Source organism: Cibotium barometz, chromosome 45 (assembly GCF_041138505.1).
Source record: "Cibotium barometz isolate CiBa-2024 chromosome 45, ASM4113850v1, whole genome shotgun sequence".
Classification (NCBI taxonomy): Eukaryota; Viridiplantae; Streptophyta; class Polypodiopsida; order Cyatheales; family Cibotiaceae; genus Cibotium; species Cibotium barometz.
Genome location: NC_141090.1, coordinates 48,750,080 through 48,773,529, shown reverse-complemented (window position 1 = coordinate 48,773,529; position 23,450 = coordinate 48,750,080). Strand labels below are relative to the sequence as shown.

The following is a 23,450-nucleotide window of genomic DNA, read 5'->3' as shown; positions in this document are numbered from 1 at the left end:
AAGAGCGTATTGAGGGATGAACAAGATCTCTCCCATTAAATTAGAATACTCATCTTGCATGGTCATTTAACAAGCATCAAAGGGAGGGAGAGAGGGACACAATAAAAGGTCAAGAACCCTCTCTCTCTCTCTCTCTCTCTCTCTCTCTCTCTCTCTCTCTCATATATATGACCTATATGACCCAATGAAATGGCCCATGGGAGGTATGTCCAATTCATCGTAGTGGTCGAAGGTAATGGCAGTTGTTGCAAATTGACTAATATGGGCCATGAAGGGGTTGTTATTAGCCGCATAGTGGAGTGGGCAATTCGAGGAAAATAACTGTATTGACTCATCTGAGACCCATATGATGGGAAGCTCACAATATAACCACCTGCTAGAGCACACCTTGATGTAATTCCAATTCATTCAAACACTATTAAATTGTTTACACAATTTGGGACCCAAAAGAAAGTACATGGGTGCCATGTATCATGGCACCTGATATGTATCATTACATTAGTCAATACATTGGTCACAAAATCTTTGTTATATCATATACTAATGTATAGTAACTAAATTATAGAAAGAGAGTATGTTTAATTCTTAAACGTAATGCAATGTGAGAGAGAAAGACACTATATTTACTACTACGATGTGATGTAGGAAGTGAGAGGGGGTGACCCTACACTACATGCTATGGCCACGAAGTGGCCACCAAAAAGAGTGGTCTAGGCCAGCCCATGTGACAAGAGCCGGCCCATGTCACAAAAGAGTGGCCCTCTCTATACAAAAAATTGTACAGCGGTGACTGGTCCTGACTCCTTCTAAGTTCTCCCTATACAAAAAGTCCATGTGACAAATCGTACATGTGTGGTCCTCCTCCTGAACAAAAAGTCCATGTGTCAATCGCTAGTGTACAAAAAGCCCATGTGACTCCAGAGGGATGTTTATGGTGAATTGGGCTATATAATTGTTAGACAGGAGGGGTCCTCCTTTTGTACAAAAAGCCCATGTGTCAATCCCGCATGTGACCCGTCACCCCAGAGGTTCATGGTGAATTGGGCTATATAAGAGCGGCACTCGGCAGTTGTGAATTCAGTGGCGAGCTTGAAATTTGCTGAAGCCAGTGTAAGTACCCTCTTCGCCCCAGTGTAAATTTGCTGGTCATATGCAAGCCTCCATGCATCGGTTATAAATCGCTTTCAGTATTTTGGATGAATTAAGGCACTGTAATGATCTGTGTGTATCGTGTAAATTGTAATGCTGCAGGCAGCTGCAGTCCAAATGTTGAAGCTCGGTGCATTCTGCAATGGCGGCCTCTTCGACGAGCCTTCCGGCTTCCCGCTACATCGCCATCCGTTCGTTGGACAACGGAGCCTACTTGACGCTCCTCCCAACTCAGGGGCTGCTTGCTTTCACTGCCAGTGCAAAAACGCGCATGGCAACGTTCGAGGTTGTGCACAGCGCCAGCCTGCCCAGTGACGTTGTGCTCATTCGTAGCGCAAACGGAAGGTTCTGGCGGCTTGCAACCGCGAGCGATTCAGCGATCAGGGCAGACCAGGAGAGTGTCCCGGGCGCATCTGACACTGCATGCCATTTCAGGACTGAGGTGGTTCGAGAAGGAGTGATTGCGTTTCAAGCTGTGGGCAATGGCCGATATGCGAAACGATACACCAATCTTGTGGTGAGTGGCTACAACGCTGTTACAAGCACCTTGGATGTGCACTGTGAAGTGGTAGTGAGCACAGCGGATGATACTGCGCTTATTCTTCCACGCCACCTACTCTTCAAGAGCGATAACGCCCAATTCATGGCCGTTCATTGGGAGCGGAACTACCATTGGCAGAAATTCCACAAGAGCAGCGCAGACCTGTCGTGTATGTACGAGGTCGTTCCCATGCTGAACGGCTCCATCAGCTTGCGAAGCATTGAGGTGGACCGATTCTGCAGGCGAAGCCCAAACTGGATTTGGGCTGACTCCACCTCCCCAGCCTCCAATGTGGACTGCCATTTCGAGCCATTGAGGCTGAGTAGCACGATGCTGGCACTCAAATCCATGGCCAACGATCGCTACCTCAAGCGTTACACGGAGTTCTGGGTGAATTGTCTGTGTGCGGTGGGAACCAGCCTGAACGATCCTACCACTCACCTCATCATCAGTGAGCCGGTCAGGGCGCGCTCTCTGTCCAACGTGCGCTACCTGCTGGACCTAGCGGAGGTACTCGACTCGGAGCTCGTAGTGGTGGGAACGGGCGGCTTGCGCAACGACACTCCTGCGCCTGCAAATCTTCAGGTGATTGTCACGCTCACGCAGACGGTGACGGAGTCTAAGAGCTGGTCCAACGCTTCGACATTCTCGCTGGGTGTCACCACCACCGTCACAGCGGGGGTGCCCGGGGTGGCCTCCGTGGAAGGCAGTATCTCAGTAAGCTCGTCTTCCACTACCACCACTGAGCTGGGCAAGTCAGTTGAGAACACCGTGGAGTTCCAAACTGCGTTTACTCTCGAAAACGTTCCACCTGGCATCACGGTCTCTCTCTCTCTCTTTCTTCAATTTCCGTATTTATTATAATAGCCGAGTTAACCATATTTCTCTTTCAGGCACGAGTCACCGTCCAATGTCAACAAGCAACATGCCGCGTCCCCTTCACATACACGATGAGGGACACTCGCATCGATGGTGTAGATTTCCCCCCTGAGGATCGCATCGACGGTATCTATGAAGGTGTTAATGCATTCGACATACTAGGTGTTGCATCCTACGACGGGGTCACCGCTACACAGTTCACCGTCCCTGTCGAAGTAGCCCGTGCCCCTCTCTTACTCACCGACAAATAATTCCCATATTTCTCGACTTTGATAAAAAAATCAGCTACTTGGCATCCACTCCACTGCCACTGTCTCTACTACTAATCCTCAATGTAATTCCGGCTTTTTGTGTAATTTGAATGTTTCAAGGTTTTCAACATTTTGCTTACTCTCTTTTGTCAGTCTTAAAAACAAACGTCATGCCATTGCTAATTGTTTTGAGCTTTTATCTGCACATGCCTAGGTCATTCCACGAGTGTTAATGCTGCACCATCATGAAAATATACATACATCGGTAATTAAGTAAGAGAGAATTAGGTAAGACACAAACAAGTTGTGGTAAGCGCAGTAATACTCTCCCCAATCGAGAGAGAGAGAGAGAGAGAGAGAGAGAGAGGGATGCAATTGTCTCTGTGTGAGAAAAGAGACCCGTGGGTAATCTCTGTTACTTAACTAAGAGTCTTTTAGTTAATTGCTAGTGTAAGGAAAAACTAAAACCAACGCAACCATACTCTCCTTTGTTAAGGAGGGTACTAAACCATGGAAATGTGTTTTTTCAATTGATATGTTTTTGGATTAAAAAGCCTAAAGGTTTAAGGTACTATTTGGTGGGCCCTAGTCAAATCAACAAATGACATTATCTGTCCCCATATGATCTCAGAAGATAGGCTGCAACTAACATACATCTCTCTTCGTCTCTGATCTCTTTTGACCTCTCTCTCTCTCTTGTCACTTGGCTCTCTTAAGTGCCTCAATCTCTCTGAGGGGAACATTAATACATCTCTCTTCCTCTCTCATCTGTTTCCTCCTCGAGATATCCTCTGTGTGTGTGTGTGTGCACCCTATCGACCTCTCTCTTAGGTGATCAAGGGGCCTGGCTCTTGATTACCTCTCTCTCTTAGGCAATCAAGGGGTCTGGCTCTTGATTATATCTCTCTTCCTCTCTCATGTGTCTCCTACTCGAGATATCCTCTGTGTGTGTATGTGTGTGTGTGCACCCTATCGACCTCTCTCTCTTAGGCAGTCAAGGGACTTGGCTCTTGATTACCTCCTCTCTCCAAGGCGGTCAAGAGTCCCAAAAAGCTTGAAAACCTTGAAAGAGGCATTGCATTCAAAGTACACAAAAAGCCGGAATTACATTTAGGATTAGTAGTAGAGACAGTGGCAGTGGAGTGGATGCCAAGTAGCCAATTTTTTTATCAAAGTTGAGAAATATGGGAATTTTGTCGGTGAGTAAGAGAGGGGCACAGAGTACTTCTTTCAATGATCCCACATAAATATTTTCTCCTATTGGGCCATTGATTGATCCCTTGAGAGAAGGAACAAAGATGAGAGAGAGAGAGAGAGAGAGAGAGAGAGAGAGCTAGCTCGAGCTATGGCGATGGGGGTAGCAGAGAGGAGATGGAGAGAAGTTTTCAATAAAGAGAGAGAGAGAGAGAGAGAGATTGGCAGCTCAACTATAGAGATGTAATCATCTTGAATATGAGATACATGCATTGAATACAAGGTTCCAAATTTCTGCCCTCTGAGAATGATAAGATTTTCCTTCTTGATGACCCAAGAACCATTCCCAAAGACTGTTGTGTATCCCATGTCGTCAAGCTGTCCTACTGACATTGCATAGCATGAACTCTGTTCCATTGCGAAGCACTAGCTTTATGTCTCTCATACCACATATTTCAAGCTCATAGGAATCTCCGAGCTTTAATGTACCATGCATAGACGTATAAGTAAAGAACCATTCTCTATGTGGCGTAACATGGAAACTGGCACCAGAATCTATGACCCAATTCTGATCCGCACTCACCTCTTGTGCAACTAGAGCTTCAAGTTCAATATCTATTGTAAACACAAGAATATCCATAGCAGGCATATCCTCTAAAAAAGTAAGTGTGTTGGGAGATTCAACGACATTGAGCTCCTCTGCCTTTTCTTTGTCCTTTGGCATACTGCCCCTGTCACACTACTTCTTCGCATTATTCTTCTTCTTGTCACGTTGTCATGCATGGCAATCTTTCTTCATGTGACCTTTCTTGCCACAATGATAGCACTCTATATCGCGTGTGGAACCTTTAGATTTACTACGAGATCTTCCGCGTTCTTTGCTTTTTGCACGATTATGAGTGCGACCTCTTTTCTTGCTACCACTAGCCACGTATGCATCACCCTGTTTGGTAGTCTCCATAGATTTCTGCTGAATCTCTTCTGTGAGCAAGCTACCAATGATGTCATTGTACACCAATCCTGTGCCAGGATCTGAATTGCTTATGGCTGAAGACAAGGGATTAGAAGAGCCTTTAGGTATGCCCATCCATAACCATTGCGGTGTACAACTCTTTTTAAACTAACTCATTTTGATAGTATCATCTTATGAACAGATGATATACTCAAAAAACATGATACATTGATTGCGGCCACTTTGGTTAGTGTCTTGGAGGTCACTCCTCATGATAAGGCACGGTAAGTATGGTCATGTCTCTATTAAGATACTTGACTAATATTGGTATCGAATACTTACACTTATATCATCAAAAATAGGTTTGTTAGTTTCTTGCGTAAGGCGGATGTGCCATGATTATTCTTAAATGGTGATGAGAGCAATACCATCGCATCTCTTTTCTTTGCAGACTTTCCTATGGGATGTTTGGTAGAGAAGATTTCTATGGATGTGGTGCATACTTGCTTTATGATAACAATATAAGACTTGTATGACTACTTTGGCGTCTCTTTTTGTAGCAGACGATGGTTGGTACATTACCTTATGCTCTACAGATCATTTTGGTATTATTTGTGGTCATGCCACCTTGGCTGGGTTCAAGCTCAAGCAAACCATACTCCTTTTGATTCCGCAAGGGTATATGTGGAAAAGCACACATCAGCGGGTATGTTTTCAAACTAAGTATTCTAGTTAATCTAAAAATAGGTTAGTACATATTAAAATATGGTTGCACATATATGTAGGTCGAGGTTCTTCTCTTGGGCATGTTTTATCGCAAAGGGAATCGGCCTGTGTATGATAAGCAGGATGGGGAGAGTGTAGACAAGAAAGCTTTTGATGCACAGTCAGGGATTCTAGTGGAGCGTGATTATGGAGATCTTCTCGGTCATGGTGAGTTGCGGGGTCCTACAGAGAGGAGCCTAGACTTTTACAGGTGTGTTAAGAGACATGGTGACTCTATTTTTATGCAACGTAATCCTCTATTTTTATAAAATGTACTACTCTTTGGTGTATTTTTAAGCTTTGTACTTGTTTAGGTGGTTGGTGTTGACATTCACAGTGGAGCATACCTCTGTGATAGATATATTTACAGGATGTGGGGGTTTGGGAGTCGTGTGTGCAGAGCGCCATCGACACTGTTTGTGTGTTGACTTTGATAGGCCTGCTTTTGACCGCCATCTAGGATGATTTGGAGACATTGCTTTGACTCCATTAGCTGTCGCTGATCATGATCCAAATGATCCAGATGACGATACAGCAATGGAATTCAATTGATATTTATCCAAGCCAAAATAGTAACTTTTCACCTCTATTTTGAGGAGGAAAATTAGTTAATCTTTGAATTAGGGACCCTCCTATTTTTTTTTATGTTTTTGAACCTAAAAGGAGTATAGGATAATTATCTTGTTAATTATTGAATCTTGGATTATTTTCTGTAGCCATTTTAAAGTGTAATTCTGATGAGATAATTAGTAAATGATTTTTCCTTGACTTGAGAAAATTACAAAAGGTACTTTATGATCATTTAAACCTGCAATAAATAGAGTTTAGTGACTAGAGATCATTTGATAATTATCTATTCCAAAATAGTCACTTTTTATCTCTAAATCAAGGGGGATAATTAGTAAGTCAACTAATTAGGATTTTCCCTATTTATCTCATGATTATGAACCTGATTAAGACTTAAGATAATTATCTTGGTAATTACTATGATTTATTTAGTGCCAATTTTAACCTAAATTCACTAGGAAAAAAAGCAAATGATTTTTCCTAGGGTTTAGAAAATTACCAAAGGTTCCTTATGGTTGGTGTAACCTTAGAAAAATAGGGCTAGATGATTAGACTTCATCTCATATAGAAACCCTAATCACTAGTGCAAATTTGACCCTAATTTTGAAAGGGTAAATTGCAACTAATAATTATGAGCTCTTGGAAATCAATAAACTACACTTGTATTTAGCTAGGAAAAAATGCAAGGGCCCATTTTGAATCTTTAGATTATGAGAAATTTATTTTCTAAGCCAAATTTGGGCATATTTCAATTTTTATAATTAGCAAATTTATGAGATAATTCAAATCTGTATTTTTCTCTGATTTTATAGGCTGAATTTGATTTATGAGAATTTTCCCATAAATTTTCGGGCAAAAAATGAAATTTCTAGGATTAAAACGATGAAACTATCATTTATTTAATTAAAAACAATTTTAATAAATGCAGGAAATTAATATTAAATGCAGATGTTTAGCTAAATTAGCTAGAAAAATTCAATTTTCACTCTAGAAAATATGGTAAATCAAGGGAAATTCATTAAATAATTTTCAAGCACCATAAAAAAGTATTTCGGGAATTGATACACTCAAGGTGTATCTTTAATCCACAATGGGTTAAGCAAATAAATTAAGACCTGAACCTTACAAGAAGATTTTTTTTTAGCTCCAAGAAATGGCTCCGAAAAGAGCTCGAGTGAATCGCAACTCCGACGAAGCGGAACGAGTTGGGAACATGAGCGGATGGCGGCAGAAGAAAAAGGAAAAGCAATGGTCGAGGAGCCACATAAAGAAATGGAAATGGAGCGGGTAGCGACGGAGACTGTACCCGAGGTTGTTATTTATCAACATCTTAAGTTTTTTTAAGTCTAACATTGCATCTCGCAAGACCTAGAAGTTAAACTTAGGAATCCATTAAGGAGAAATTGACGAAAAAATCTTGACTTAGTCGAGGAAACTCGGCATGTGTTTTCATATTTAAGTTAAAAAGATTGTTTCTGGATCTGGCAGCCAATTAAGTTTGTTTAGAAAAAGTTGATTTACTCTGGAAATGTTGCTTATAAAATTCTTTTCATCCAGAAGAACATCATTGACAGCAGTAGCCGTGATTCCATCGGTTAGCCGATGCTGGGCGGGTAGCCCAATGCCGGGCGATTAGCTCGATGCCGGCGGATAGCTAGGTGCTAGGAGTGTGTCCATAAAGCGAGCCGAGAGTAGTGAGCCGAGAACAGAAATCACAAAGAATGCAAAAATAGATTAACACACCCCCTTCAAGCAAGCAGATTTGTGTGGAATGTCTATATGGGCGAGCGATGTGAAGAACCCACATGAAATGTTTGAAAATAGTAGAAATAAGACAACTAAAAAGGCTACACATTGAACGTAAATAAGTTAAAATGACTACACATAATAAAAATTGTAAGAGAAAACTGTATGAGAAAAACTACCCTTAAACAAACATGCAAAGACTTGGAAATGAAGACGTGTAAAAAAGTGTTAAATATACAAACTGTTTTTTTTTATACGAAATTTGCTGGATGTAGGATCGTCTTTGTAGGCTTCCAAGTGTGTCGAACATCAGTATTATAGAAATAGCAATACTTTTCCTTCCTCCGAGAAGATAACTCACAATCACTCTAAAAACATGGTGCCACTTCTCCCCCTCGCAGCTTTCTGCTACATTTTTTTCCTCCTGCCCAATGGTTACATTCTACCATGTTGATAATAGGAATCCTGCGTAATGCCCACTTTGTCTCATGAATATCTTGCTCTAATAATTGAAGTGCTACTTCACCTTCTTGTGGTTCTATTGATGCTTGATCTTTTTCATGCTTGTCCACTCTCACATAGACAAACTCTGGGCGGTGGCTAGAGCTCCCTACATTCCCCTCATGGGCCTCATGAAGTGGACGTTTAGCTCGAATAGTCTTTTTCTCACCCTTGAAATTTATCATGTTTGCAAACATGGGTGCCCATCACTGCATCATCGATTTCCCTTGAAGTAGCAGCTAGAGAAGGGCTTGAAGTTTGTCTGGAAAAGCTCTCTCAATCAAAATCTCTAGGTCAAGCCCTCCACTTATATATTTTAATTCCATAAAGGCCATTTGATGAGCACACTGAAAGTAAGCATTGATGAGATCTGAAACACATGCATCGTACAAACTAATTTTACTTTTGTATCCTTCTCCTGCTAGCCAACTAGCATGCTTGGCTTCAAAGAGGTTTGTTCATGGTACCGAAGCATTCACAATAGGCTCACCATCCTGTTCATAGTCGGATTTCAGCTGCTGCTATTCAATTAAGTACTAAGTAATAATACAATGACCATAACATACCTTGATAATAAAATGTCCCCAACGACTTGCTCGATAGTGCCACCAACAGTGCCACCAACTTAGCCAACCATCTAGCTTGGGAATGTTTCTGTCCGCTGCCTTTCCTGTTGCCCACCATGCACGTCTCTTGTAGAATTGCACTATAGCATCCTCTTTGGTTAGTGCAGTCCTCAACCTCTCACACATTTCATTGTGTTTTTCCATATGTTGAGCATATATATACTTTTGTGTATGGACTCGAAGATTATCCTTCCAATGAAAAAGACAGGATCTCTCCTTTCCTACCATCTCATCTCCATTGTTATATATTGACCTCACACATTCCAATTTGCACCAGCTTCGTCGGCCATGAAGCCAAAAAAGTTTGCTGGTTTCCCTGTATGCTCGATCATAACCTCATTTAAATTTTTCCAAAACATGATGTGTGCTTTCTCATCCTCCTCTCTAAACTCACAAGTTGCAAATGTCAATAGGTCTCTAATCTTGCAAGAAGTATTTGGAAGATTATTAATACTATTGTAACAAATCAGTCTTCATTTAGAAAAGAGCATAAAAATTAAAACATACATGTGATCATACACATGTGCACCCATTGTGTGCCATTCGTTCCACTCGATGGACATGATCAAAACAAACCCATGAATGTCTAAGGTCTCCATCACCTGCAGCATCCATTCTGGTGACAATATCAACCCCAGAGCCAGGGCCAGTTATTGACATCTTAAAAAGATAGCACCTCTCATCACTTGTGGTTGCTTGTAAGGGAAACCTTAATCCATGGAAGAACTGAAAGTGACATTTTCTCTTCAGCTCCAGGATAGCCTCAAATCCATCACCTAGTGCTCGACTTGTCTTCCGACTTTGCATTACCATCTGCTTCACCCTACATTACCAATTTGGTTAGGAAATTACATATATATATATATATATATATCACTCACCATCTAAATGTTCAATAGAAAAGAGCTTACTTTCTGAGATTTATTAAAGATATTAGTTCTTGAGACATCTCTTGCAGTTTCATCTCAGACATAAACTCTCCAACACCTTTATCATCATCGGTGAAAGCCTTCAAAACAAGCTCCTTGGCAACAATCATCTGCACCTTTCGTGGACCTGCATTATGGTCCATGTGAACTACACGAGCCACCAAGGCTTGAATGTTTCGCATTGATGCTCGACACATGCCTCTAGCAATTGTGTGTGTATGTTTCCCATGGTGAAGGAACAATCTACTATGGGAGGGATCTCTAGGCATAAAATAGTATGCAGACATTGGACATATTTGTAGGCACATTGGAACATGCTTACAAAAGAAACACTCTAAGTTCCCATAGCTTCCCAATTCCAAACACCCTTCTTTTGGGACTTTCAATAATTGGCCATTCCAATGGAGCTTATTTGGTGATTTGTGTCAAAATCGATAAGTGCATCTCTCATTCATACATTGGAAGGTACCCCCACAAAAACTCTTTCTGAAAACAAATGATTTAATAGTTCTTGTTTGTGTCTGGGGTTTTATCCATGTATTTCCTTCATACTTGTGCTCCATACCTTCCATGCCCTTCCCATCTAAAAGCTCATAAATGCAATTTTCCTCGTACTTCTTTGGGAGCTCCTTGACTTTTCCTTTGAATGTGAAATCATTTAAAATACTATGGAAGATATCATTGGGCGGCAATGAACGAACAATTTGGAAGGCAGACACTGCATTATCAAATGCAGGATCACATTCCTCAATTTTAATTATTTTATCTGCATGCACCACCTTTTCCATGTCCTCTAAATTTGTGTCTTCGTCCAAGTCACTAGAAAAAAATTCACCGATTGAAAGTCAACAATTGAAATCTAAAAATCGACCGACCTCACTATATTTTATTATGATTAAAAAGATAAAAATGTGACACACATAGGTGAGGTCTTGCTGCCAGAGCCAGATGGAATATCTCCTGGGGTGGCTATTGGTGTTGAAAAAATGGCTACTTTTGCAACATAAAATGATGATAGGGTATAAGATATAATATCCATGTTCACTAATCCCGTGGTACAAGGGATTTGTTCCTATGCTCTCAAAGCCATCATTAGTCCGCACTTAACCTTTAATGAAAATTTCATGCTTTGTACCTCACTAGCATGGTTGACTTGTTTTGGGGTATACAGAGCATATAGAGAAGGCAGTGAGACTCGATCGGATATGCTATCATCAAATTGTTCCAAAAATTGGTATACTCCTCTTAGGTCATAGGAAATGGGCAGTTGAAAATGTGTGGAGATGAGCCTTTGAACGGGCAAGCAAGCTGGATAAAAGTAATGGACCAGCTTTTGTTTTCATGGCAAATATTTAAGCAACAGCAGGCATGGGAGATAAGGCCAAAGACATTGAACCCAGGAGAATATGGAACAAAGTATGGAAGCTTCCAGGGTGTAGCTCATGGATTGATCCAAATAATAAGGTGGACGAGTTTTGCGTTGGAGGTGATCCAAAACATGCACAAAGCAAATGTATATATGCAAAGCTAGAAGATATTGCCCTGAAAATGTCTCAGAAAAGGGTACTCTTCGGATTTGCATTGGGTCTCGCAGGATAATACCTATGCTCAAACTTGGTGTGCCGGACACAAGCAATGTGGGAACCACCCCATGCATGAGCCTTAATATATTTAGAGAAGAAAAATAACATGAAAAGAAATTCACGTGCTGAATGAGAGGTGGGGGTAGAATCGCCGGGGGAGGGAGAATCGTCAGGGGGGATAACCGCCATACAAAAACGATTCCAGGAAGGGGGGAGAAGCATGCCAAGTGCTGGCGGTTTTCAAGGATATAAGGAGGGCGGTACTGTAAGAAAGGAGGGGAGTGCAGGGTAGGGCTGGGACAACCGCAGCAAAGGGGAAAAAAGGAGGGTAGCCGCTGCAGACGATGGGGAGGGGGGGGAAGATGTGGCGCGTGTCTGACAAGCAAGGAAGGGAAAGCTGTGTGCTTTGGGAGAGAGGACTGTGGGCTCCATACTGAAGAACGGTTACAGTGCACCCATGTTTGTACAATATGTTCTGGTTCATGGCACGGATCTCTCAATTTAAGCCATGCAGTTGCAGTGGTCCTTTCGAGATTCTATGAATCATGGGCTCCTACACAATTGGATTTGTATGAGACAGTATGCTTGGATTCAGTGGCTCACAAGACATTGCCAGGTGGACCCAGCTTGTGATTACCGCTCTCAAGAGGGCTTCAATGCGGCTGCCAATACTGTATCTAGGGATCTTATGCAACAAATTTATGTTAAAGAGTCGCTATCGTAGGCTATAGGAAATTGCTCTATGGCAGTTGCTTTCACAAGGCGGACAGGGAAAATCAGGCTGCCAAGCTTTACATTGAGGGAGTTGATCGCCCCAGAACATGCAAACCTTAAACTTGCGCTTGTGTTTGGGAAGAGGACAGCTGACAAGGGGCAACAAATCCGTTACGTGATTGTAAGCAGGGTTGCTGACGTGTACAAGCACATAAAAGGAGAACAAATCCTTGACGATTTTGAAAATTAAAGGCTTGTGCCGTCCATCACTGGGCTGGACAATGTTTTAGTGAATAAGTATGCCTAGTGCGGTGCTGTCCCAAAGGCGCAACAATGTTGCAAATGCTCATTTACTCTGTCAACATGCTAAGAAGCTAGCCCTTATGTGTGCCTTCTTCAATACAACTTTGGGACAAAATTGTGATTAATACAAAGAGGGCGTGGATGTGTTGTGATTGCCAATGTTAAATTGCATAAAGATGCGGACAATTGTTATCATAGATGCCAACTTCCGTCTTCGCTTTAAAATGGGTAGTGTTCTTGTCATGGCATTTCATATCAAAGTTAAGTGACTTTATATCTTTCACAAGTCCACTTCTAGAGGCTCAGTGAATTGTAAGGAACACTTGAAGTAGCTTACTTGTGTGTGAATTGGAATTAAGCTAATGTGTGTGTAAAGTACAATGAAGTAAAGGGAATAGAGCGGAAATTGCCGCCTAAGTTCGCTATGAAATCATCATATTAACCATGTGTAAGAGCTTTACCAAGAAGTATGCACTAGTTCCAATACATCCACTCTCACAGCCAGACACCCAGCGTGTTCCCAGCTTGACCGCATATGTCACGACAATGCAACAACAAACGCACAGAGAATACTCTTACTCTTTTATGTGAGGGGGATGTGGAAGGGGATCCTCTTTTGCGTGGTGAGGCTTGGAACATAAGGTACGCTAATATCTTCATCTTTCCTGTGTTTGTACTATTGTGTTGTGATACTGCTTTTAAAGATTTTTTCTCAAGAATTTTTTCTATTTATATGTCGTTGCGTGTATAGAAGGTCGACCAATTGACTAAAATTAACTTTATGAAAAAATTCCACAAGGAGAATAGAAATGTGTGAAAAATTTATCATAGATTGAAAAATTACCATTGAAAAATCATCATGATTTTGACTGCCCCGCCAAGGGGGGCCTATGTGGCTGCCGCCGACCCCCCTTGGATCCCCCCGGCCAGGGATTTTATATTCACGTGATCACAAGATTTTTTTTGTTAATAACACTTGTGAACATGTTATTAACATGTTCACATGTTTTCATGTTCTCAAAATAGCAGGTTACCAGTGACCTGGTAACCTGCCGAAGCCCGCCGGGCTTTTTGTTTTCCCGGCGGGCCCGTCGGGAAAATCCATTTTCCCGGCGGGAAAAAAAGTTTAAAAAAATGGTCAAAATATATTCATGTTCACAGTCATTCCTACCATTTTTGGGCCTTCTGGACTCATTTATGATGTCAAAAGTTCAAAATTCTTTGTACAAAAAAAGTTATCTCTAAATTTATCACCTTAAGCTCGATTACCATCAATTAGATCTTATTATACTTCCAATTGAGTCTAATTGACATCAATTAATATCCAATTGAGTCCAATTGGTATCAATTAAGTCTAATTGGGTGTCAATTGATCGATTGGGCTCAATTGACATCAATTGACACCCCATTGGACTCAATTGGGCTTAATTGAACTTAATTGGATTCAATCAATTGACACCCAATTGGACACAACTGGGCTTAATTGGACTCAATTGACATCGATTAACACCCAATTGATGTCAATTGAGCTCAATTGACATCAATCCTAGTCAATTGATATCCAATCGATGCCAATTGAGCCGAATTGACACCAATTGCACTCAATTGGTACCCAATTGATGTCAATTGAGTCCTCAATTAACATCAATTAACACCCAATTGAGTCCAATTGACATCAACTAATACCCAATTGAGTCAAATTGATATCAATTAAGTATAATTGGGTGTCAATTAATCAATTCGACTCAACTAATATCAATTGATATCCAATTGGACTCAATTGACATCAATTGGGTGCCAATTGAGTCCAAGTGACACCTAATTGATATCAATTGCATCCAATTGGACTTAATTGACATCAATTGGGTGCCAATTGAGTCCAAGTGACACCCAATTGATATCAATTGCATCCAATTGGGCTTAATTGACATCATTTTACACCTAATTGATGTCAATTGAGTCTAATCCAGTTCAATTCACACCCAATTGATGTCAATTGGGCTCAATTGACATCCAATTGATGTTAATTGGACTCAATTGACATCAATTAACACCCAATTGATGTCAATTGAGCTCAATTGACATCAATCGTAGTCAATTGACACCCAATTGATGCCAATTGAGTCGAATTGAGCTTAATTGATATTAATTACACTCAATTGGCACCCAATTGATATCAATTGAGTCCGATTAGACTCATTTAACATCAATTAATACCCAATTAAGTCTAATTGATATCAATTAATACCTAATTGAGTCAAATTGATATCAATTAAGTCTAATTGGATGTCAATTGATCAATTGGGCTCAATTGGTACCAATTGACATCCAATTGGACTCAATTGACATCAATTGGGTGCCAATTGAGTCCAAGTGACACCCAATTGATATCCATTGCATCCAATTGGGCTCAATTGACATCAATTCACACCTAATTAATGTCAATTGAGTCCAATCACGTTCAATTCACACCCAATTGATGTCAATTGGGCTCAATTGACACCCAATTAACTCAGCCCAATTGATATCAATTGAGCCTAATTCAAACCCAATTGAGTCTAATTACATCTAATTGGACTCAAGTGACATCAATTAATACCCAATTGATGTCAATTAAACTCAATTAACATCAATTAACACCCAATTGATATCAATTCAGCTCAATTGACATCAATCGTAGTTAATTGACACCCAATTGATGTTAATTGAGCCAAATTGGACTTAATTGACATCAATTGCACTCAATTGGCACCCAATTGATGTCAATTGAGACTCAATTAACATCAATTAACATCCAATTGAGTTCAATTGACATCAATTAATACCCAATTGAGCCAAATTGGGCTTAATTGACATCAATTACACCCAATTGGCACCCAATTGATGTCAATTGAGACTCAATTAACATCAATTAACATCCAATTGAGTTCAATTGATATCAATTAATACCCAATTGAGTCAAATTGATATCAATTAAGTCTAATTGGGTGTCAATTGATCAATTAGGCTCAATTGATATCAATTGACATCCAAGTGGACTCAATTGACATCAATTGGGTGCCAATTGAGTCCAATTGACACCAAATTGATATCAATTGCATCCAAGTGGGGTCAATTGACATCAATTCACACCTAATTGATGTTAATTGAGTCTAATTAGGTTCAATTTACACCCAATTGGGCTCAATTGACACCCAATTGATATCAATTTGGCTTAATTGATACCTAATTGATATTAATTAGACTCGATTGACATTAATTAACACCCAATTGATGTCAATTGAGCTCAATTGACATCAATTGTAGTCAATTGATACCCAATTGATGTCAATTAAGCCAAATTGAGCTTAATGGACATCAATTACACTCAATTAGTACCTAATTGATGTCAATTGAGTCTAATTGAGCTCAATTAACATCAATTAGTATCCAATTGAGTCTAATTGATATCAATTAACACCTAATTGAGTCAAATTGATATCAATTAAGTCTAATTGGGTATCAATTGATCAATTGGGCTCAATTGATATCAATTGACATCCACTTGGACTCAATTGACATCAATTGGGTGCCAATTGAGTCTAATTGACACCCAAGTGATATCAATTGCATCGAATTGGGCTCAATTGACATCAATTCACACCTAATTGATATCAATTGAGCCCAATTGATATTAATTGAGTCTAATTCACACCCAATTGAGTCCAATTGCATCTAATTGGACTCGATTGACATCAATAAACACCCAATTGATGTCAATTAAACTCAATTAATATCAATAAACACCCAATTGATATCAATTGACTCCAATTGGGTTTAATTGACACCCAATTGATGTCAATTAAGTCCAAATAAATACAATTAGGCTTAATTGACACCTAACTGATGTCAATTGAGTCCAATTGGATTCAATTGAGTCTAATTGGATTAAATTGGATGCAATTAGGCTTAATTGATGTCAATTGAATTAAATTGGATGCAATTTGTCCAATTGATGTCAATTGAGTTCAATTGGATGCAATTAGGCTCAATTGACACCTAATTGATGTCAATTGAGTTCAATTCATACCCAATTATTATTAATTGTGTCCAATTGAGCTCAATTAACACCCAATTGATGTCAATTGGGCTCAATTAACATCAATTAACACCCTTTTGAGTCCAATTTATGTCAATTGAGTCCAATTAGGTGTCAATTGATATCAATTGAGTCCAATTGATCAATTAATATCCAATTAGACTTAATTGATGTCAATTGGACTCAATTCATTCAATTTAGCATCAATTATAATCAATTGACACCCAATTGATATTAATTGACATCAATTAGGTGTTAATTGATGTCAATTGAGCCCATGTGACATCAATTGTGTGTCAATTGAATCCAATTGATGTCAATTGAGCCCAATTGACATCAATTGTGTGTCAATTGATACACAATTAGCTTCAATTGGGCTCAAATTGACACCCAATTGATGTCAATTAGGCTCCATTGACACCCAATTAGACTCAATGTGGCTCAATTGACATCAATTGACACCCAATTAGACTCAATTTGGCTTAATTAAGTCTAATTGGACTCAATTAGACTCAATTTGGCTCAATTGATATCAATTGACACCCAATTATACTCAATTTGACTCAATTGACACCCAATTAGACTCAATTTTACTCAATTGACATCAATTGACACCCAATTGATATAAACTGATGTGAATTGAGCTCAATTGCATCGAATTAGGCTCAATTGACATCGATTGATACCCAATTAATATCAATTGAGAGCAATTGATGTGAATTGATGTCAATTGAGCTCAATTGCATGGAATTAGGTTTAACTGACACCCAATTAATATCAATTGAGTGCAATTGAGCCCAATTCAGCTCAGTTGTAATCAATTGACACCCAATTGATGTCAGTTGCATCTAATTTGGCTCAATTGAAACCTAACTGATGTCAATTGAGTCCAATTGATGTTAATTGGCACCCAATTGATGTCAATAAGGTTCAATTGATGTTAATTGACCCCCAATTGATGTCATTTACGTCCAATTGAGCTCAATTGACACCCAAATTATCCAATTGAAGTCAATTAGACTTAATTGACTTCAATTGTGTTAATTGGATATTAATTGATATTAATTAACACCCAATTGCTATCAATTGAGTCTAATTCGGCTCAATTGACACTCAATTTACATCCACAATTTACATCCAATTGGACGTGAATTGAGCTCAATTGTATCATATTAGGCTCAATTGACATTAATTGACACACAATCGATCACACAATTGAGTGCAATTGAGCCCAATTGATATCAATTGTGATCAATTGACACCCGATTGATGTTAATTGCATCCTATTGGGCTCAATTGAGCACAATAGGATGCAATTAACACCCAATTGAGTGTCAATTGAGTGCAATTGAGCCCAATTAAGCTCAATTGATATCAATTGACACCCAATTGATGTCAACTGAGCTCAATTGAGCTTAATTGATATCAATTGACACCCAATTGATGTCAACTGAGCTCAATTGACACCCAATTGATGTCAACTGAGCTCAATTGAGCTTAATTGACATTAATTGTAATAAATTAACACCCAATTGAAGTCAATTGGGCTTAATTAATATCAATGAACATCCAATTATTATCAATTGAGTCCAATTCGACTCAATTGATACTTAGTTTACACCCAATTTTTACAAATTTGGTGTAAATTGGGCTCAATTGCGTCGAATTAGGCACAATTGACATCAATTGACACCCAATTAATATTAATTGAGTGTAAATCAAGTGTAATTGAGTCCAATTGGACTCAATTGAGTGCAATGATGTCATGGACAATTGAGTCAATTGATGTAAGTATAGTTAGATTTAATTGGTGTGTCAATTGAACTTAAGGCCAGCAAATTATACAAAACGTTTTTTGTGCCAATAATTTTAAACTTTTGACATCATAAATGAGTCCAGAAGGCCCAAAAATGGTAAGAATGACTGTGAACATGATTTTTTTATTTTTTTTATTTTTTTTATTTTTTTTATTTTTTTTATTTTTTTTATTTTCCCGCCGGGAAAATGGGTTTTCCCGGCGGGCCCGCCGGGGAATTCACATTTTCCCGGCGGGATTACTGGCAGAGAAGGTTTTTGCAGGTCATAAAAAATGCCCGTGAATATACATTGTGATCACAAGAATTTTTATGTCAACAATAGGTTTTGTTAACGTGATCACGAAATTGTGAAGAAGTTAATGAAATCCCTGCCCCCGGCGGCAGTAATCAGAAGAGAGTAGTGTAGGAACAGGCTCCACATATAACAATTTACAATGTATAGAAGTTAAACTGGTTAAATTCACATAAAGGGAACTGTAATTAAACTTGCAAAAGTATGTTTAGATCAAAATTAAACTTGTAAAATTTTACAAAACCAAAATTCTACATTGCAATCTAAACTAAACCAAGGAGAAATGTAAAGCCAAAATTACACTACTTTTCATCTCCATCCCTATCCCCAGCCTCATCCTCATCCTCACCCCCATCCCCATTGTCATCACCCCCCTTGCCATTCTCCTTGTCATCATCACCGTAGTCCCCAAAATGATTGGGTTTGCCATCAATTGCATGGCTGTTGGTGTCGGGGATATTATCTGCATCTGCATCATAGCCCGGGTCAGCCTCTGGTATTGGCATTGTGTACTCATAGCCAGGGTTAGCAGCCTCTTCATCTTCATCTTCCTCTTCCTCTTCATCTTCATCTTCATCTTCCGCTTTCTCATCATCCTCATCATAATAATGTCCGAATAGCCAGTGGTGGAATCGCTATCTGCGATTCCATCATGGCAGCTTTCATACCATTCTGCAAGTGGGCTCTCTGGAGCCATTTCACTGTCATAGTTATTTTCTTCAGAGGTATCATCCTCTGAAGATGACAGGAATGGATTGCTTACTAGAACTACTAATACATAAATTGCAAGGAATACAAACTCCATTATAGGTTAAGAGAATGTAACTAGAGCTTGAGAGTAAACAGTTGGACACTTCAAAGAGGTAATTAAGGCTCAATTGAGAGTAAATAGTTGAAATCTTGAGAGTAAACTAATTGTAAGCTTGTAAGGTATTCTTATAAAGAGAGTTTAAGCATTAGAGAAGAAGATAACTTTGCAACGATTTGATTGATTGGTTTTCTTGTGTTTATTTGTGAAGTGATCGGTTTAGTGCAAGGTTGATAGTCTAGAAATACTCTATTGAGTAGTCTTTCAAAGTAATGAGTAAAAATACTATAAAATAACTTAGAAGTTCCTTTCATTAGACTTAGTAAGTTAGTAGCCTTCCAAAGTTATGAGTAAACATTCTAAGAAATAGCTGACAAGGTCCTTTCATTAGACTTAGTAAGTTAGTAGCCTTCCAAAGTTATGAGTAAACATTCTAAGAAATACCTGACAAGGTCCTTTCATTAGACTTTCATTCCAAAGAAGGCCTTTTTTCCACCAAGTCAGTTTTTTAGACTAGTGCTTCTGTGAAAGTTATGGTATTACTTTATATCAATTACACTTTCTTTTGAAAGGTTTTGAATGTAGCCCCTCATTATTCATTCTTTTGAAAGGTTTTAAAGGTGGCGCTTTTTTATTAGTGATTTGAATGTGGGCCTTTCCTTATTGGACTTGGCCTTTTTTTAGAGATTTGAATGTGGCCCTTTTTTATTAGAGACATTTCTTATTAGACTTTCTTCTGAAATGTAGGGATTCTCAGTCAGTTGTTTGCTGAGATTTTCCTACACAAAGTTGGAGGCCCTCTTTTCACAGTGTCCTTTTCACATGGAAAATGTTTATTATCAACCGAATTACTGCAAAAAAAGGCATATGTGCCATATCCCTTGCTCATATGTAGCCCAGTTCTCATATAGGTCCCCTAGTATCATCGCATCCAAATCAACTTTGCCTTGGCATGGCTCACCTACGGACAAACACTCATTCTTCAGGTCCAAAGGGAGGAAAACATCTCCTTCATTTGCTTCTTCGGAGCTCTCATACCCCTCTTCTTTAGGCCAGCTATCTTTCCCAGGAAACAAGCATACTTCAATGCTTTGGTCCTCGTCATTTTTTTGATCACATGGCTGCACACATGTACTTGCATTTTCATGCGTAATCACATCCACATCCTTGTTATTCCCATGAGACCTGCTCAACCCTTTAGTATTCACACATGCAAAATCCATTAAGGCATTATCGAGGATGGCTTCCAACTTTGGGTCAATAACATTACAATCATTTGGCTTACATAACATCTGCACATCCTCACTTGCAACTGGCAGTTGACTAGCATCAACCATAGAAGAGCCCAAAGCTGATGGGGATCTATTATATATCATGAAATCACCTAATGCATCATCTAGGATAGCATCCAATTCTGGATCAATCTCATCAAAACCATTGTCATCTTGTAATCCCACATGCTGATTATCATGAACACTCATACCCCCATAGCTATATCTGTTTGGCTGCTCATATTCAGCCTCATGAGGCTCTATGGCCACACTTTGCATACCCTGCATGTTATCTCCCAGTATTTCTTGATACCTATGTGCAGATGGGCTTAAAATAATCATCGTCATAAACTTGTGAGCAACAACCACACTTGCATCTTTATGAGGCTGTAGCAAAGCATCGCTTTTGGCACTGTGAAGGCCTTGTTGCTCACTAATGGCTTTTTGCAATCCCAATTTAGCATAAACAGCCTCCACAATCTCTGTATCAGCCTTGAATAGCAATTGATTATCCTCCATAAGACATGCATCGACAACCGCTTCTAAATTGGCTCGGATCGATGTCGGAATACTATCACAGCTCACATTATACCCTGATTCTTCACCCTTTTTGTCACGTAGGTTGTAATGCCTGTGACCGACGGCGGCAGACCGGATGGCCATGTCCGGGGTTCAGTGGGAGAGGACGCCCATGCGGAGTCATGGGCGGCCAGGCTAGTGTGGACGGCAGGCCACACACTATATAGCCTGGGGGATGAGGGGCAATCCTCATTCTTCCTCTATGGCTGGGTGGTGAGCCAGAGGCCGTCCCCTCTTGTGGTAATGGGTGGTGAGCCAGAGGCCGTCCCCTCTTGTGGTAATGCCCGTAGCGGCGTTACGGGAATGTAACACTGGTATCAGAGCTTTCCAAGGAGAAGTTTTAACAAGTTGGTGATGCAACATGGTAGCGTACTCTACAAATATCTAGTAGCATGGTCTGAGAAATTGCGCTACTAGAGTGCTCTCCAGTACATTAGCTTCTGTGCTAATGACATGATGCAAAATCAAGGCATGAAATTTGCCTTAAGGTTTTGGTTGAAATACCAAATCATGGCTTGTGTGAGCATGATCCTGTCTTTACAGAGGTCTGGCGTGCTGTACGCGTACGCACTTTGTCATAGCCGCGCCCACCTTCCTCGCCGGCACGTAATGCTAGTCCGGAGAGACTGGCCGTAGGTGCGGCGGGTAGCGAAGCGGGTAGCGAAGCGAGAGTTAGTCCGAAGAGGCTAGCCGAGTCTTCGGGGTATAGTTTTGATAGTCCAAGTGCGGGTCATCCTGGGATTCAGAAGACCTATGCACTAGTAAAAAGACACTTTTATTGGCCTACTTTGTTTAAGAACGTCCAAACTTATGTGCTGAAATGCAGTAAGTACCAGGTCAATAAACATGAACGCCTTAAGATTGGAGGACTCTCCGTCCACTGGAGATTCCTCAAGGGAAATGGGAAGCATTTCCATGGATTTCATTACCGGTTTACCCAAGACGAGTCGAGGGAATGACTCGGTGTGGGTGGTAGTGGTGGACAGGTTAACTAAAATGGCAAAGTTTATTGCCACAAAGAAAACTGTTAAAACGCCAAAGTTGGCAAAACTCTTTATTGAACATCTCTACAAGCTATATGGCCTGCACGCAGATATAGTGTTGGATAGAGAAAGAAAGTTCAACAATCATTTTTGAAGGGAAGTCTTCAAAAAGTTGGATACTACTCTGAGTATGAGTACGGCAGATCATCCGGAGTCTGATGGTCAAACTGAAAGAATTAACCAAATTCTAGAGGATATGTTGCGTTCTTATGTTAGTAAGAAGCAATCTAATTGGGAAAAGTACTTGCCCATATTGGAGTTTGCTTATAACAGCTCCAAGCATTCCGCGATGACTGGATTTACACCATTCATGTTAATGTATGGATTCCAGCCGAGATCTCCGATGGCTGTAGGCCTAGAAAAGGAGAAGATTCAATCTGTCAAGGATTTCCTTGAAGATATAAATGATATGCTCAAAGCTGCACGCGAGAGCATCCGTAGCGCACAGAATCACGCTAATACATTTGCCGATAAAGGACGCAGACAAGTGACCTTTGCAGAAGGTGACTTTGTATTTTTAAAGGTTCCTGCGCAGTCAGCAACCATGCAAACGGGAAAGTGTGATAAGCTTTCTCCTAGATATTGCGGTCCTTTCAAGGTCCTTAAGAAGATTGGGGACGTAGCCTACAAACTTGAGTTACCGGAGAGTTCTCAAGTTCATCCTGTCTTCCATGTCAGTAAACTGAAGAAATCAGTTCACGGGTCCAGAGATTTTGGTGGACTTGATAGAGCCACCAAAGATACCACATGAATCTGAAAAGATTCTATAGTATCGTGACAGACAAACCCGACATAAAGTGTACCAGGAGGTACTGGTTAACTGGACAGATAGGGATGAGGAGTAGCAACCTGCGAATGCCGT

At 40.0% G+C, this 23,450-nt stretch overlaps 2 protein-coding genes across 2 annotated transcripts; both read left to right on the top strand.

The window, feature by feature from the left end:
* The first annotated feature begins 1,251 nt into the window (after positions 1-1,251).
* Positions 1,252-2,959, top strand: LOC147612845 (uncharacterized). The gene is made up of 2 exons (XM_086782861.1): positions 1,252-2,512; positions 2,584-2,959. Exons 1-2 carry the CDS (start codon positions 1,292-1,294, stop codon positions 2,818-2,820), a joined length of 1,458 nt encoding a protein of 485 aa, XP_086638987.1. The 5' UTR covers positions 1,252-1,291; the 3' UTR covers positions 2,821-2,959.
* Positions 2,960-5,498: 2,539 nt separating this feature from the next.
* Positions 5,499-6,196, top strand: LOC147612844 (uncharacterized). Its single transcript, XM_086783576.1, has 3 exons — positions 5,499-5,672; positions 5,752-5,942; positions 6,046-6,196. Exons 1-3 carry the CDS (start codon positions 5,499-5,501, stop codon positions 6,194-6,196), a joined length of 516 nt encoding a protein of 171 aa, XP_086639702.1.
* The last annotated feature ends 17,254 nt before the right edge of the window (positions 6,197-23,450 follow it).

Excerpts from the sequence above, each read along its gene's own strand:
- LOC147612845 (XM_086782861.1), top strand. The coding sequence starts at position 1,292 with ATGGCGGCCTCTTCGACGAGCCTTCCGGCTTCCCGCTACATCGCCATC. Across the intron at positions 2,513-2,583 it reads ACGTTCCACCTGGCATCACG|GCACGAGTCACCGTCCAATG; the intron begins GTCTCTCTCTCT and ends TTTCTCTTTCAG.
- LOC147612844 (XM_086783576.1), top strand. The coding sequence starts at position 5,499 with ATGACTACTTTGGCGTCTCTTTTTGTAGCAGACGATGGTTGGTACATT. Across the intron at positions 5,673-5,751 it reads GGAAAAGCACACATCAGCGG|GTCGAGGTTCTTCTCTTGGG; the intron begins GTATGTTTTCAA and ends ACATATATGTAG. Across the intron at positions 5,943-6,045 it reads AGGAGCCTAGACTTTTACAG|GTGGTTGGTGTTGACATTCA; the intron begins GTGTGTTAAGAG and ends GTACTTGTTTAG.